Source organism: Astyanax mexicanus, chromosome 11 (genome assembly GCF_023375975.1).
Source record: "Astyanax mexicanus isolate ESR-SI-001 chromosome 11, AstMex3_surface, whole genome shotgun sequence".
Taxonomy (NCBI): domain Eukaryota; kingdom Metazoa; phylum Chordata; class Actinopteri; order Characiformes; family Acestrorhamphidae; genus Astyanax; species Astyanax mexicanus.
This window is the reverse complement of record NC_064418.1, coordinates 41,996,767-42,008,918: the sequence shown is the minus strand read 5'-3', so window position 1 is coordinate 42,008,918 and position 12,152 is coordinate 41,996,767. Positions and strand designations below refer to the sequence as shown.

At 38.0% G+C, this 12,152-nt stretch overlaps 1 protein-coding gene across 4 annotated transcripts in view; it reads right to left on the bottom strand.

Annotated features, from left to right (window-relative positions):
* Positions 1-12,152, bottom strand: part of pde9aa (phosphodiesterase 9aa) — a 40,486-nt gene that overhangs the window by 359 nt on the left and 27,975 nt on the right. Inside the window, exons 8-18 of one of the 4 annotated variants that reach the window (XM_007241741.4) lie at positions 12,081-12,141; positions 10,523-10,597; positions 7,902-7,988; positions 7,112-7,216; positions 5,225-5,307; positions 4,209-4,365; positions 3,570-3,683; positions 953-1,057; positions 611-739; positions 369-464; positions 222-273 (exon numbers count right to left, since the gene is read on the bottom strand). In XM_007241741.4, coding sequence (XP_007241803.2) covers positions 223-273; positions 369-464; positions 611-739; positions 953-1,057; positions 3,570-3,683; positions 4,209-4,365; positions 5,225-5,307; positions 7,112-7,216; positions 7,902-7,988; positions 10,523-10,597; positions 12,081-12,141 — 1,063 coding nt within the window. In that variant the 3' untranslated portion in view covers position 222. Of the gene's footprint in view, positions 1-221; positions 274-368; positions 465-610; positions 740-952; positions 1,058-3,569; positions 3,684-4,208; positions 4,366-5,224; positions 5,308-7,111; positions 7,217-7,901; positions 7,989-10,300; positions 10,376-10,522; positions 10,598-12,080; positions 12,142-12,152 lie in introns of all 4 variants that reach the window. The other 3 variants (XM_049484874.1, XM_049484873.1, XM_007241740.4) reach the window with 3 other exon arrangements.

Here is a 12,152-nt window from a genome sequence, read left to right as displayed (position 1 = left end):
CCTTAATAAAAAATATATATATACGTCTATATTAGAAAAGATTAGGGTAAACATGAATACAGAAAAAAAAAAAAAAAATCCTTTGTCCAAAACTCTATATATATATATATATATATATACATATATATATATATGCCCATAGGAACTGTATGTTCAGAAAAATGTTTTAGGGCATTACAATAAAATGTAGGATATAACATTAAACAATGATAAACACTAACCTCATTTCTTTTTTCCTCCCATGGTGAGATTCTCACTCTTCTTTTTCTGGACCTGTGTGGAAGAAAAAAACTAGGTGAATAAACAGAAACTGAGAGAGAAAAACAGAGCAGTGGTGTGCAGATGCCTGCCTCAATCCAGATTCTGACCTCATTCATGGCGTCATCGATCTGTTTGAGCTCCTCGTATCTATCTCTGGACTCTCTGAGTGGCTGAACCATCACATCTTCAATCTGAGGGAAAAGCTGTGAAACACAAAGGGAAAACAGCTTTAGTATCTACAATATGATTGGTTAAAGTCAATAGTTCACCTATATTTACATGAAGGATACACAAAGAGCATCAGCATCACACTAATCTTTAATTATGTTTCTGCAAATTGATTTCTCACCTTCATCACCGTTTCGAACATGGGGATGAGGACAAATTTGATGAAGCCGATCTGAGCGGTGGGCTTAGTGACCTTTTCTCTGTCCATGAAAGGAGCCACTGGTAAACCTTCTGCCTTCTCTCGATCACTCTGTGTTGTGTTAGAAAGATAAACAAGATATGAAATTGATAAAAGAAAGAATTTTGTACCTAAATTGAGGCTTTACAATGGCTGCTACTACGGGTTATATCAGACAATGTAGTTTTGATCATTTTATAGATATTAGAATAACATTCAAACTCCAAAAACACACATTTGAAAGTTGATTTGATGTTACTTCACAATTCAATTTATCTGACCAACCTGCATGAAATACTCCTCCAACAGACAGTCCACCCAGGGCTCGGCCACCTCCATCGGCCGGACCTCATTTGAGATGTCACAGCACTTTATCAGCACCATCTTCAGCTAACAGAAAGAAAGATACACACAGAGACACACTGTCACTGTTTACAACCATGTGCTCAGAGAGATACAGTCCAGGAAATGTGCTCAGAGAGATACAGTACAGAAATCTGATATATGGCAACATATAGATGTCATGCATTTGACATATATTACATTATATGGAATTACCTTATATCTAACGTAGTATATTATATGTTGAAGTCATATGTTAAAAGATATGGTATATACAGTGAGTCCAAGAAGTATTTGATCCCTTGCTGATTTTCTTCGTTGGCCCACTAATAAAGACATGATCATTCTATACTTTTAATGGTAGATGTATTCTTACATGGAGAGACAGAATATTAAAAAGAAAATCCAGAAAATAAATCTAAGGAATATATATTAATTGATTTGTATTTCATGGAGTGAAATAAGTATTTGATCCCTTAGTATTCATTAGCAGTTCTGGCGTTTACAGACCAGTTAGACACTCCCAATCAACTTGTTACCTGACCTGAAGCCACCTGTTCTCACTAATCACTTGTGTGAAAAACACCTGTCCACAGAATCAGACAGATCACACAGATTTCAAGTCTCCAACATGGGTAAAACCAAAGAGCTGTCACAGGACCTCAGAGTCAGAATTGTTGACCTTCACAAAGCTGGAATGGGCTACAAAAAGATTAGTAAGGTGTTGGATGTGAAAGTAACAACTATTGGTGCAATTATCAGAAAGTTTAAAGAGTATAACATGACAATCAACAGACCTCGGCCCGGTGCTCCAAAGAAGATTTCGCCTCGTGGGGTGGCAATGATGCTGAGAACGGTCAGAAATCGTCCTGCAACCACTCGGCAGGAGTTAGCAAATGACCTGAAGGCAGCTGGGACCACAGTTTGCAAGGAAACAATTGGCAACACTTTGCGCAACAATGGATTCACATCCTGCAGTGCCCGAAAGGTACCCCTGCTGAAGAGAGCACATGTGGAGGCGCGCCTCAAGTATGCCAATGATCATTTGAAAGATGAACCAAGTTATTGGGAGAAGGTTTTGTGGTCAGACGAGACTAAAATGGAACTTTTTGGCCTTAACTCCACCCACCATGTGTGGAGGAAGAAAAATGCTGCCTATGACCCCAAGAACACTGTGCCCACCGTCAAGCATGGAGGTGGAAGCATAATGTTTTGGGGGTGTTTCTCTGCCAAGGGTACAGGGCTACTTCACCGCATCACTGGGAAGATGGATGGAGCCATGTACCGCACAATCCTGAGGGACAACCTCCTCCCCTCTGCCAGGGATCTGAAAATGGGCTGTGGTTGGGTCTTCCAACATGATAACGACCCTAAACATACAGCAAAGGATTGGCTCAAGAAAAATCACATTAAGGTCATGGAGTGGCCCAGCCAGTCGCCAGACCTCAATCCGATCGAAAATCTATGGAGGGAGCTGAAGGTCAGAGTTGCCAAGCGACAGCCCACCAACCTTCATGATTTAGAGAGGGTCTGCAAAGAAGAGTGGGCCAAAATTCCCCCTGGTGTGTGTGCTAAACTTGTGGTTAACTACAACAAACGTCTCACCGCTGTGCTTGCAAACAAAGGCTTTGCCACTAAGTATTGAGTGTGTTTGGCAAGAGGGATCAAATACTTATTTTCCTCATTCAAATACAAATTAATTAAAATATATTCTTTACAATTATATTCTGGATTTTTGTCTTGATATTCTGTCTCTCCATGTTAGAATATATCTACCATTAAAAGTGCAGAAGAATAGTGTCTTTATTAGTGGGCAAACAAAGAAAATCAGCAAGGGATCAAATACTTCTTGGACTCACTGTAGGTGGACTTTTGCACTGCAAAAAAATTCATTCGCAAAAACTAGACAAAATATATGTAAATTATTATTATACATTGTTAACGTGAACGGTGAAATTAAGCAAAAAAAATCTGCCAATGGGGTGAGTAATTTTTTCTTAGTAAGATTTCTTAAAATAAGCAATCACAAAGTCTAAAAATTAGTGAAGTAAGACAAGAAAAAAATCCCTATTTGGTGGCCTACATTCTTACAAAAGTATCAGAATAATCTGTCTGGTGGCTTTTTGTGCTTATTTTCAGTTAAATTACTTAAAAGAAGGTATAAATTATTATTCCTAAAATATGTAAAACAATCTTACACTTACAGAACGCTTAGTAAGATAAAAAAAATCCTTATCAGAGAATTATTGCCTTGAAATGAGACAATTTCACTTGCTAAGATTTATTTTTTGCAGTGTGTAAATTGTGAATTGGCCATTTTCAAACAAGAGACAATATATACAATATATACATATACAAACATGTTTACTAATATATTTACTAAAAACCTACCTGACTTTCAAAAGTAAAAAAAGTAATTTTGGAGCCTTTTATTTATTATGAAAACTATGTAAATAACTGGTAGACAAACATTGTTTTATATATATGACAATAAATCAGAGTTCCATTGGGATTAAACACTGCTTGGGAAAAAAGCAGTAAAAAAACGGTAAGTGCTTACACAGGTGACGTGCTCCTCATTTGTGAAGTCAAAGTTGTCCACCTTCTGCTTAAAGGAATCAAGAATCTCGCCATGTCGGGCCATGTCTGTAGCTAGTATTAGAGTAATAGTGCCCTGTGGAAGAAAGTAGAATGTATAACATGCATGAAAGAGAAACTAACAGACTAGATTACATTAATCAATGCCTTTACCGGTAATTAAAAAACAACAAAAAAAATTGCATAACTGCATCGACATGTTTCAAAAATGTCCCTAACTGATACACTTCCACATCAAACAGTGTGTTAACCCTTTCAGACCTGAATCCTCCTATCTCCACTGATAGGAAAAAAGGAAGAATGCTGTTTTCTGTCTGTAATTGAATTGCTATATAGATTTTATAGAGTCTAATATTCTACAATAAAATCTATATAGGAAATAAATCCATTATACTAATACACAAAACAACCGTACACGAGTAAAAACTGCTTTGGCATGACTCAATTCCTCTAAATTTTCTAACAACTGAGACTTTGAGTTCAGTGAAAATTTACCTTAACATCACCCTGAACACCCTGAATAATAAATAGTGTAATCTTCATCTGTACTGTCTTCAGAAATCAGACACACACACACACACACACACACACACACACACACCTGACGAATCTGCTTAAAGGCTTCAGCATCAAAGTTGGAAAAGATGTTACAGTCAGCCTGGGAGAAAATCTGAAAGGCCACGGCACAGTGGTGGTTCTCCAGTGGAGAGATATCATTATATCTCACTGCCAGCTCTGTCCGTGCATTTATCTGATACCTGCAAGAGAAGGAGAAAGAATAGAAAAGGTATAGAGATTAAACAATATAGCAAAATATCATATAGCATATAAATCATCCATTTTAGATTAATTTATTAGAGCCCAGGCCCATTTCTGGATATTGATACCTATTTTAAAAATTTAATCAGAACAATTCAGTAAGCAGCTCATTTATGTTTGTTTCTTGTTCCAGGCACATGACTGTATTTATCTTTTTTTTTCTCCCATTTTCTCCCCAAGTTACATGGCCAATTACCCAACCCACTCATTAGGACTCCCCTTATCACTAGTGATGCTCCAACACCAGGAGGGTGAAGACTAGCACATGCCTCCTCCGATACATATGAATTCAGCCACCAACTCTTTTCAAACTTTGCCGAGTAGCAATACATCAGCTCACAGAACCTTGTGCTGATCGACATCACCCTTTGAAGTGATGTGGGGAAAGAGTGCCATGCCCTCCCAGAGAGAGCAAGACCAATTGTGCTCTCTCAGGGCTCCGTTAGCTGATGGCAAACTGCATGAACAGGATTTGAACCTGACTGTAAATAGTTTAAGATTTAAAATGATTTTCTAACTATTATTAATATATTATTTTAGAAATCAGGTCAGAACTAGTAATATGAAAAAGTGTTTGAATAGGTAAATGTTTGGAACAGACCTGTAGAAGCAAATAATACACTTTTAAAATGAGCTACCTTTATCTCCAGCACTAACCAATCTCTTGTACACTCTGTAAATAAGATCAGATGAACGAGCACATATTTAGACAATGTCCTGTAGGATGTTCAGTGTGTGTGTGTGTGTGTGTGTATGCGTGTGTGTGTGAAAGAGAGAGAGAGAGAGAGACTCTCTTACGTGTTGTTGTATCCAGGATGATCAAGGTCGTGACACACAGCTGCAGTCATTAGGATCAGAATGTCCACCTGTGAGAACTTCTCCTGGAACACACAGCACACACACACACAGACACATGTAAAGACCCTGTTCCTAAAGCTGTGATGTGTGAGTGAGTGTGTGTGTGTATGGACACTTAAGTATCCCACTGTTCTTGTGAACTGGATGCAGCAATTAGCCCTCCAATAGCTGTCCCTATAATAGAGGGGATAATTAAGATGGGGCCCTCTGAAAAGACGTCCATGGCAACCAAAACGCACAGAGCAGAATGAGTGGCTGAGAGTGTTCACCAACGAAGAGGCTCTCACAATCACCTTTCCATACGCCTGACACACACACACACACACACACACACACATAAACCATTCTCACTGTCGTCTGATACCAAGCAGATCCCAGATTTATCGCTAAAGATGACACTACTGCCAACATAGGGGACAGCCACAGTCTTGATGGTAAGCAGATGACTGAAGATGACTGAAAACTGTTCATTTGGGTTAATAAAGCGCTTCCGGTTATTTACAGTAAGCTTAGATTCCCAATGCAACTGCACCGTTAGCAGCAGTTAACAGCACTAGACTGTGGAACCCTGAGTACCCAGGGAGCTACCACCTAGCGGTTCGTCCCAGGTAGCTTGTTCAACAGAGTAAACACCCAGACTACAGTCCGATTAAATCACCTCTGAAGGGCGAAAGAGCTAGCGATGCACTTAGCGGCTAATGCTAATTCTGCTCCAGCCTTAGTGCTGGAGAAACTTCACTGAAACTCCTTTATAAAGCTCTAGATAGATAGATAGATAGATAGATAGATAGATAGATAGATAGATAGATAGATAGATAGATAGATAGATTGATAGATAGATTGATTGATTGATTGATACTTTTTTGATCCCTGAGGGGAAATTCTAAACATCCAGCAGCAGGTACGTATAATACACAAAGTTACAAAAGGATAAAATATAACGATACATATAAATACAATAAAATGTAAAGTATAAAAGTACAGTCTTTAGTGTGGTGTGCATAAAGTGAGGAATAACTAATGTCAGCCATACAGAACATGCTGTACTGTACACATACTGTTCAGCGTGGCTTTACGGCTCCTTACAATTTGACTGGTAGAATTCATATGTAAGGCGCACCGAATTATAAGGCACACTTAGAATTTTTGGCAAAATTGAATGATTTTATGTGCACCTTATAGTCCGTCAAATACGGTAAGCTCAGAGATACTGTTACTTTTCTTTTTTTTTCCATTTCAGCCAATGCAAAATCCATTTACCAGCGTGAATACTATTTTCCTCTCATAAAGGGGATTGAGCAACAAGTTCTAGGTTAGTAGAACATGTGTTGACCTCTTGTATAAAGAGGTGTCATAAAAGGGTTATAAAAGTACACTAAAGAATGCACTAAGGAATAAGCCAATTATCATCATGATAGCAATATTGTCATATTTTCTCCACTCATACACACCTACTCATCGCTGTCCCATCTCTCTTTTACTTTCCACCTTTCCTTCATTATTTTTTCATTATTTTTAAAACCCAGGTTTAGAAAAGAGGTCTGTATTATTGCCATTGTCTCCGCTGTCCAAAAGTCAGTGCCATCTCCACATTGCCCCCGGGATCAATTGTTTATATGCAATAATAACAGTAAATGTATCTGTCTAAAGGTTGGGTCAGTTGTCTGTCTTATCAGATTAAGGGGAATCTTATCTGCTCATTTCATTTATGAAGGTCAATCCAATGCTGAAAGTCTGGGAATGATGGCTGTCGAGCTCACTGACTTCATTAGCTTTGATTTACGGTTAGCAACGGTTGCCCATGTGGTGTTGTGTAGTGTGTGTTACCTGGAGGTTGCAGAGGTAGATCATGCTGTACATCATCTGTGTGACACAGAAGCAGTGACGGAAGTTATGGAACGGGTTGTTTCTGTAGTTATCATGGATACAGAGCTGCAAGGGGAAAACAGAGCCAGAAAGAGAAGAACACAGGCTTAAACAGGGTTTAATTTAACTCAATTTAACTCAATTCATGTCAGTTCATATATTAACATGTCACATTTTATGGGACAGGATCTAGTATCATGTCACATGACTACAGGCGTCCTGCATTGATATGGCTTTAATTTATGCCAAAGATAGCCAGATGCTGTCGGTCATCATCATTACCCCCCATTGCACTGTCCATGGTGGGTGGTAATGTATTTTATGATGTATTCCTGATACATATGCGACACTGTGGATCGAGGAAGGTTAAATGCCTATACAATTTCAGAAATTAATTGTCCCATCCATCTGCTACCCACTATTAGGCCTCAGTCCAACTCTGATTAACATGGCCTTGCCATGAGCATGTTGACCAGTGTTCAACCTCACCTGACAACCTACACAAGTAGGTAGGCAGTCCCAAGCCATCCCCTGAGGTACATACTGCTGTTCCACCATTTGTGGCATGTCAGTGTATTGTGCAACTATAGAAATTGGAAATCAACTGTAGGAAATATGAGAAACCTTATTCAAAAGTGGTTCTTTTATGGTGTCACTCAAAGAACCACTTCTAGCATCTTAATATGAAAGTGTGTGTGAATCTAAAAATGTGATTATTGTGTATCAGGAACAGCCCAGTAGTTCTCCTTACCAGCCATCTCTTCAGGGTAATGGGGTTGATGTTGAAGTCTCGGACTAGCCCCAGGTCATGATACATGTGCTCAAGACAACTAAGCATCTGAAAAAAAAAAAAATGCAGTATGATTTCTCAGTAATCTCAGTAGAAAACTTCATCCCCTACTGTCATCTCTTGATAAATATATTAGAGATGCAGAAATATGAAATTAACACTACACTACACTACATTACACTACAATGTACACTACACTACAACACTACTACTTCTAGTATTGGTATGGGTAATTTTATTTGACCGTATTTGCTGTTGTTATTTAAAGCTAGTTCTCACTATAATCCATATATGAAGTATATAAAAGAGTGTAAAAGAGGTTAAAGCTCCTAAGATAAATGGTTGATTAATTCTACATAGCAATAATACTCATCAGGCATAACAAATAATCGTCAAAACTGAAATAGGAAATTAATGGGAATGCCCAGCAGTAGTAACTAGTAGTAACGTCAACAGGCTACAATGACTGTAATTATCAGAGTAGTTAACAGTGATTATTAAATTTGAATGAATTGTAATTATCAGTTCACATTTGAATACAGATGAAAATCTGGCCTGTTTACAGTATGTAATAAGTAATGATGATAATTTATTATTGTATTCTAGAGTACAAAATGAATACTGTATCGATAATAATAATTCCCCCATGTTTCAGCATATGGTTTGAGTAACTGGCATATCATGCACCAATTAAACCCATGGACAGTGTAATTGTTTAAAATATTGCTTTTTTTTACAATGATCATAGAAAAAAAAACTTCTGAACTATGTTCCCACATAGTCTTTACTGCTTCCTCAGCCCAACACTATCCCAACACATGCCAGGTCCTTAATGAGGCTGTTTACTCTTTGCATTTACATGCGTCATTTGATCATGTGACCACAAGGCCATGTGTAAACACATCCAGTGTACACTGTGATCAGGTAATTGTCAGATCACTCAAATCACATTCGGAGGTGGACAGGGATGCATTTTGGCCACATTTCAATAGAATGAGTTTTTGATTACTGGATACAGTTAGACAAAGTGGAAATACATCTGTCAAAAAAGCTAACGTGTAATTATTACTGTTCTGGATACTGTATTTTCATGAGATTTTGTTTATTTGCTGTAAGATGATCGACCACATCTGGCAGTGTTATAGAGTTTGCTCCTTTGCAGTTTAAACAGGCACTATTGAAGGTTTCATTTAATCATTTTTGCAATTATTTGGTCATGGGGCTTTTCTTGATTGGATTGTTTTTCTGTCTTATTTTTAAATTGGCTAATACAGGCAATAGGGGTAACAGAACAGTTTAACGTGCAGCATGCATAAGCAACTCAGAGTGACCTATTGTATTTCAAAAAGAGCAAATTGTTTTTAACAGAATGTCACTTTAAAGGCTTTTTCAAGATGGAAAGTTTTCAGATGGAAAAAAAAATAATAAAGTGGAACCTTCACATCTAGTCTGACTCTTTTAGTAACTTTTACAGAAAGCATGCTGTTTGGTCATATAAGCTTTTGTGTTCTGCTCTGAACAACATAAACTGTTTTGCTGCCAAACTGACAGTCATTTGTTTGGTCTTTAACCATGAGAGTGGAGGTCTGATTATTCAGCCTAATGATAACACACCCATACAACATAGAAAACAGAGCATGCTCTGACTGAAAAAAAAATAGTGGTGATAAAAACACAATTAATGCTGTATATTTGTGTTAATTTTCACACACAATGATGTGCCTTTTTTCACCCATAAGAACAGGCCTTTTACAGGAATGTGAAAATGATCTTTTGTTCCATCCTGCTCTGGAACCCCCAATGTTTCTCAAATACCTTTACCTGAACCTGGACCACCCTGGTGAAAAACTCTCAATCACATTAAGTAATGCAGAAGTATGTATAAATTGACATAACTGGTCAAATTAATCCTAATAGTAACTAAAATCTAATCTTATTTGGTCACATTAGATGTATTTTATGGAAAATTGTAAAAATAATAAAAGCCTAAGTAGATCCAAATACTATCCAAATATGAAATCCAGGTACAAACAGACTCATAAGGGCAATTTACCAGACAGAGATTAAGTCTAGTCTTGGACTAAACAGCATTGTTTATGGAAACTTTCCATTAATAAAAAGAAAACAAATAGTCTACAGCTCATAATTTTTTGTTTCTTCACCAAATAAGAAAGAATAGTCACCTTCAAACACACCCAAAACAACTGCACTTTTTTTTACTATCTGGGTTGAAACCCCATTCATCTTAAAATGTATTATACTGTGTTTGGTACACAGCAGGTATTTGGCACTGTGATGCTCCAGTTATCTCAGTCTTCTAAAAGTGAATATTTTACATTTAATGGCCTCCCAGGCCTCACCTCGTTGGGTTCCCACTGCCAAACATCGAAGACCGGTTGCCTCAAAGCGTCTATCGTCTCCTTGGACAGGTGGTACTACACACCCAGGAGCATATACAAGCAACACAAACATGGACATGCACACACACACACAAACAGAGGTAGAAAAGACAGATAGACAGACAGACAGGAGAGCAGAAGAGAGAGAGAGACAGGACAGGGCAGTGTTAGATAGAGTCTTACCTCATTGGATTCCCACAGCCAGACGTCGAAGGCGGGTTTTCTGAGGGCACTTATGGTCTGCTGCGAGAGCATGTACTGCAGGCAACAGAGCTCCCAGTTAACCCTCTGCTCCCAACGCCTGGCTGGGGCTACTTAATACACTACAGTACATCTGATACTACACAATTTCAATACAGTTCAAATACAAAAAAAAAAAATGAATGTTTAAAACAATTTATAAATTTTAAAACTTAAACATGGTCAAAGTTCAAAGCAAAGGGAGATTATGCTTAGCATGCACTCAGCCAAAAAAAAGTTTTAAAAATGCCTATAGATTCTAGAAGTTCTTATTTTAAGTTATATATCATTAAAGCTATTTATTTTGTAACAATGCAGACAAACAAATCTGAGCCAGTTTGTATAACATAAACAAATATATAAAAAACGCTTATCTTGCTAAACAAACAATTCATATGCATTATTAGCTTTAACATACACTATATAAGCAAAACATTTGGGACACTTCCTTATTAACTGTTTCATCTGAAATTAAGGGTATTAAAAGTTGTAGGAGTAACTATCTCTACTGTTCAGGAAAGGCTTTTTACAAAAGCCTTTATTAGAAGCGGTGTCCACAGACATTTAAACATACAGTATAGGGCCCTATCTTACACCCTGCCCAAGGTGTGCTGCGATGCTCATTGCTACCTTATACCCTGCCAACACGCCTTTTCATTTCTTGTGCCTGCATTTTTCGAATAGCGGCGGTGCTTGTGAATACATCTAAGCTGATGGGCGTGGTGGTCTGGAAATGAGGTGTGTTCAGGTAAATTTCTGGCTTATTGCTATCTTGGCAATGGAAATATAACTGACTGTGAACCATCAAACGTTCATTGCTATGTTAGCAGTGAATTGTCAATAGTTAACAGTCACCGCCAGTTCCACACATGGACACTCATCTGTGCACAAACCCACAGTGCGTGCTTGTTGGCAGCCATGCAAATACTTTTACAGAACAATAAACAAAATAAAGGAGAGTGAACAAGCAGATCAATTTTGTACTCTGCTGAGAAGCATTGGACATGTCCAGGTAGCTACGCCTCTAAAATAGCAATCTGCCAAAGTAACCAGAGAACACCTGGCTCTTAAAGGGAATGGCAAGTGACACACTGACTGGTTTATGGTAGATCGCTAAAATTTATTTCTACTACTTTTTTAGGATTTTTAAAAGTTGTTTAAAAGTGTGTATAGGACAATTATAGCATTACTTATAGTAGTTGAATCTCTAATTAAGGGTTGCTCATTCGTTGTCCTGAAGATCTAGCCTCCCCCCAATCTCATACACCTGATCCAGGTAATGAAGGCCTTCAGGGACATGTGAGCATTGTAGACTTAGTTAGTGTATTAGATTTGATATCTCCAGGGTGGTAGATCTCCAAGACCAGGAATGAGCAGCTCTGCACTAAATATAAGGGATCTGAATACGATTAGACACAACATGCACCTGTCAGTTTACTATTTGACTATTTGAATGGGGAATCTAAATTAATTTTACGCTGCTGTGTGTCAGTGGATTTACCTTTGGGTATGATGGCACGTCTCTGCGAGGGGTCAGCTTCTTGTTGTCATCCAGGAAACTGCTGAAATGGAG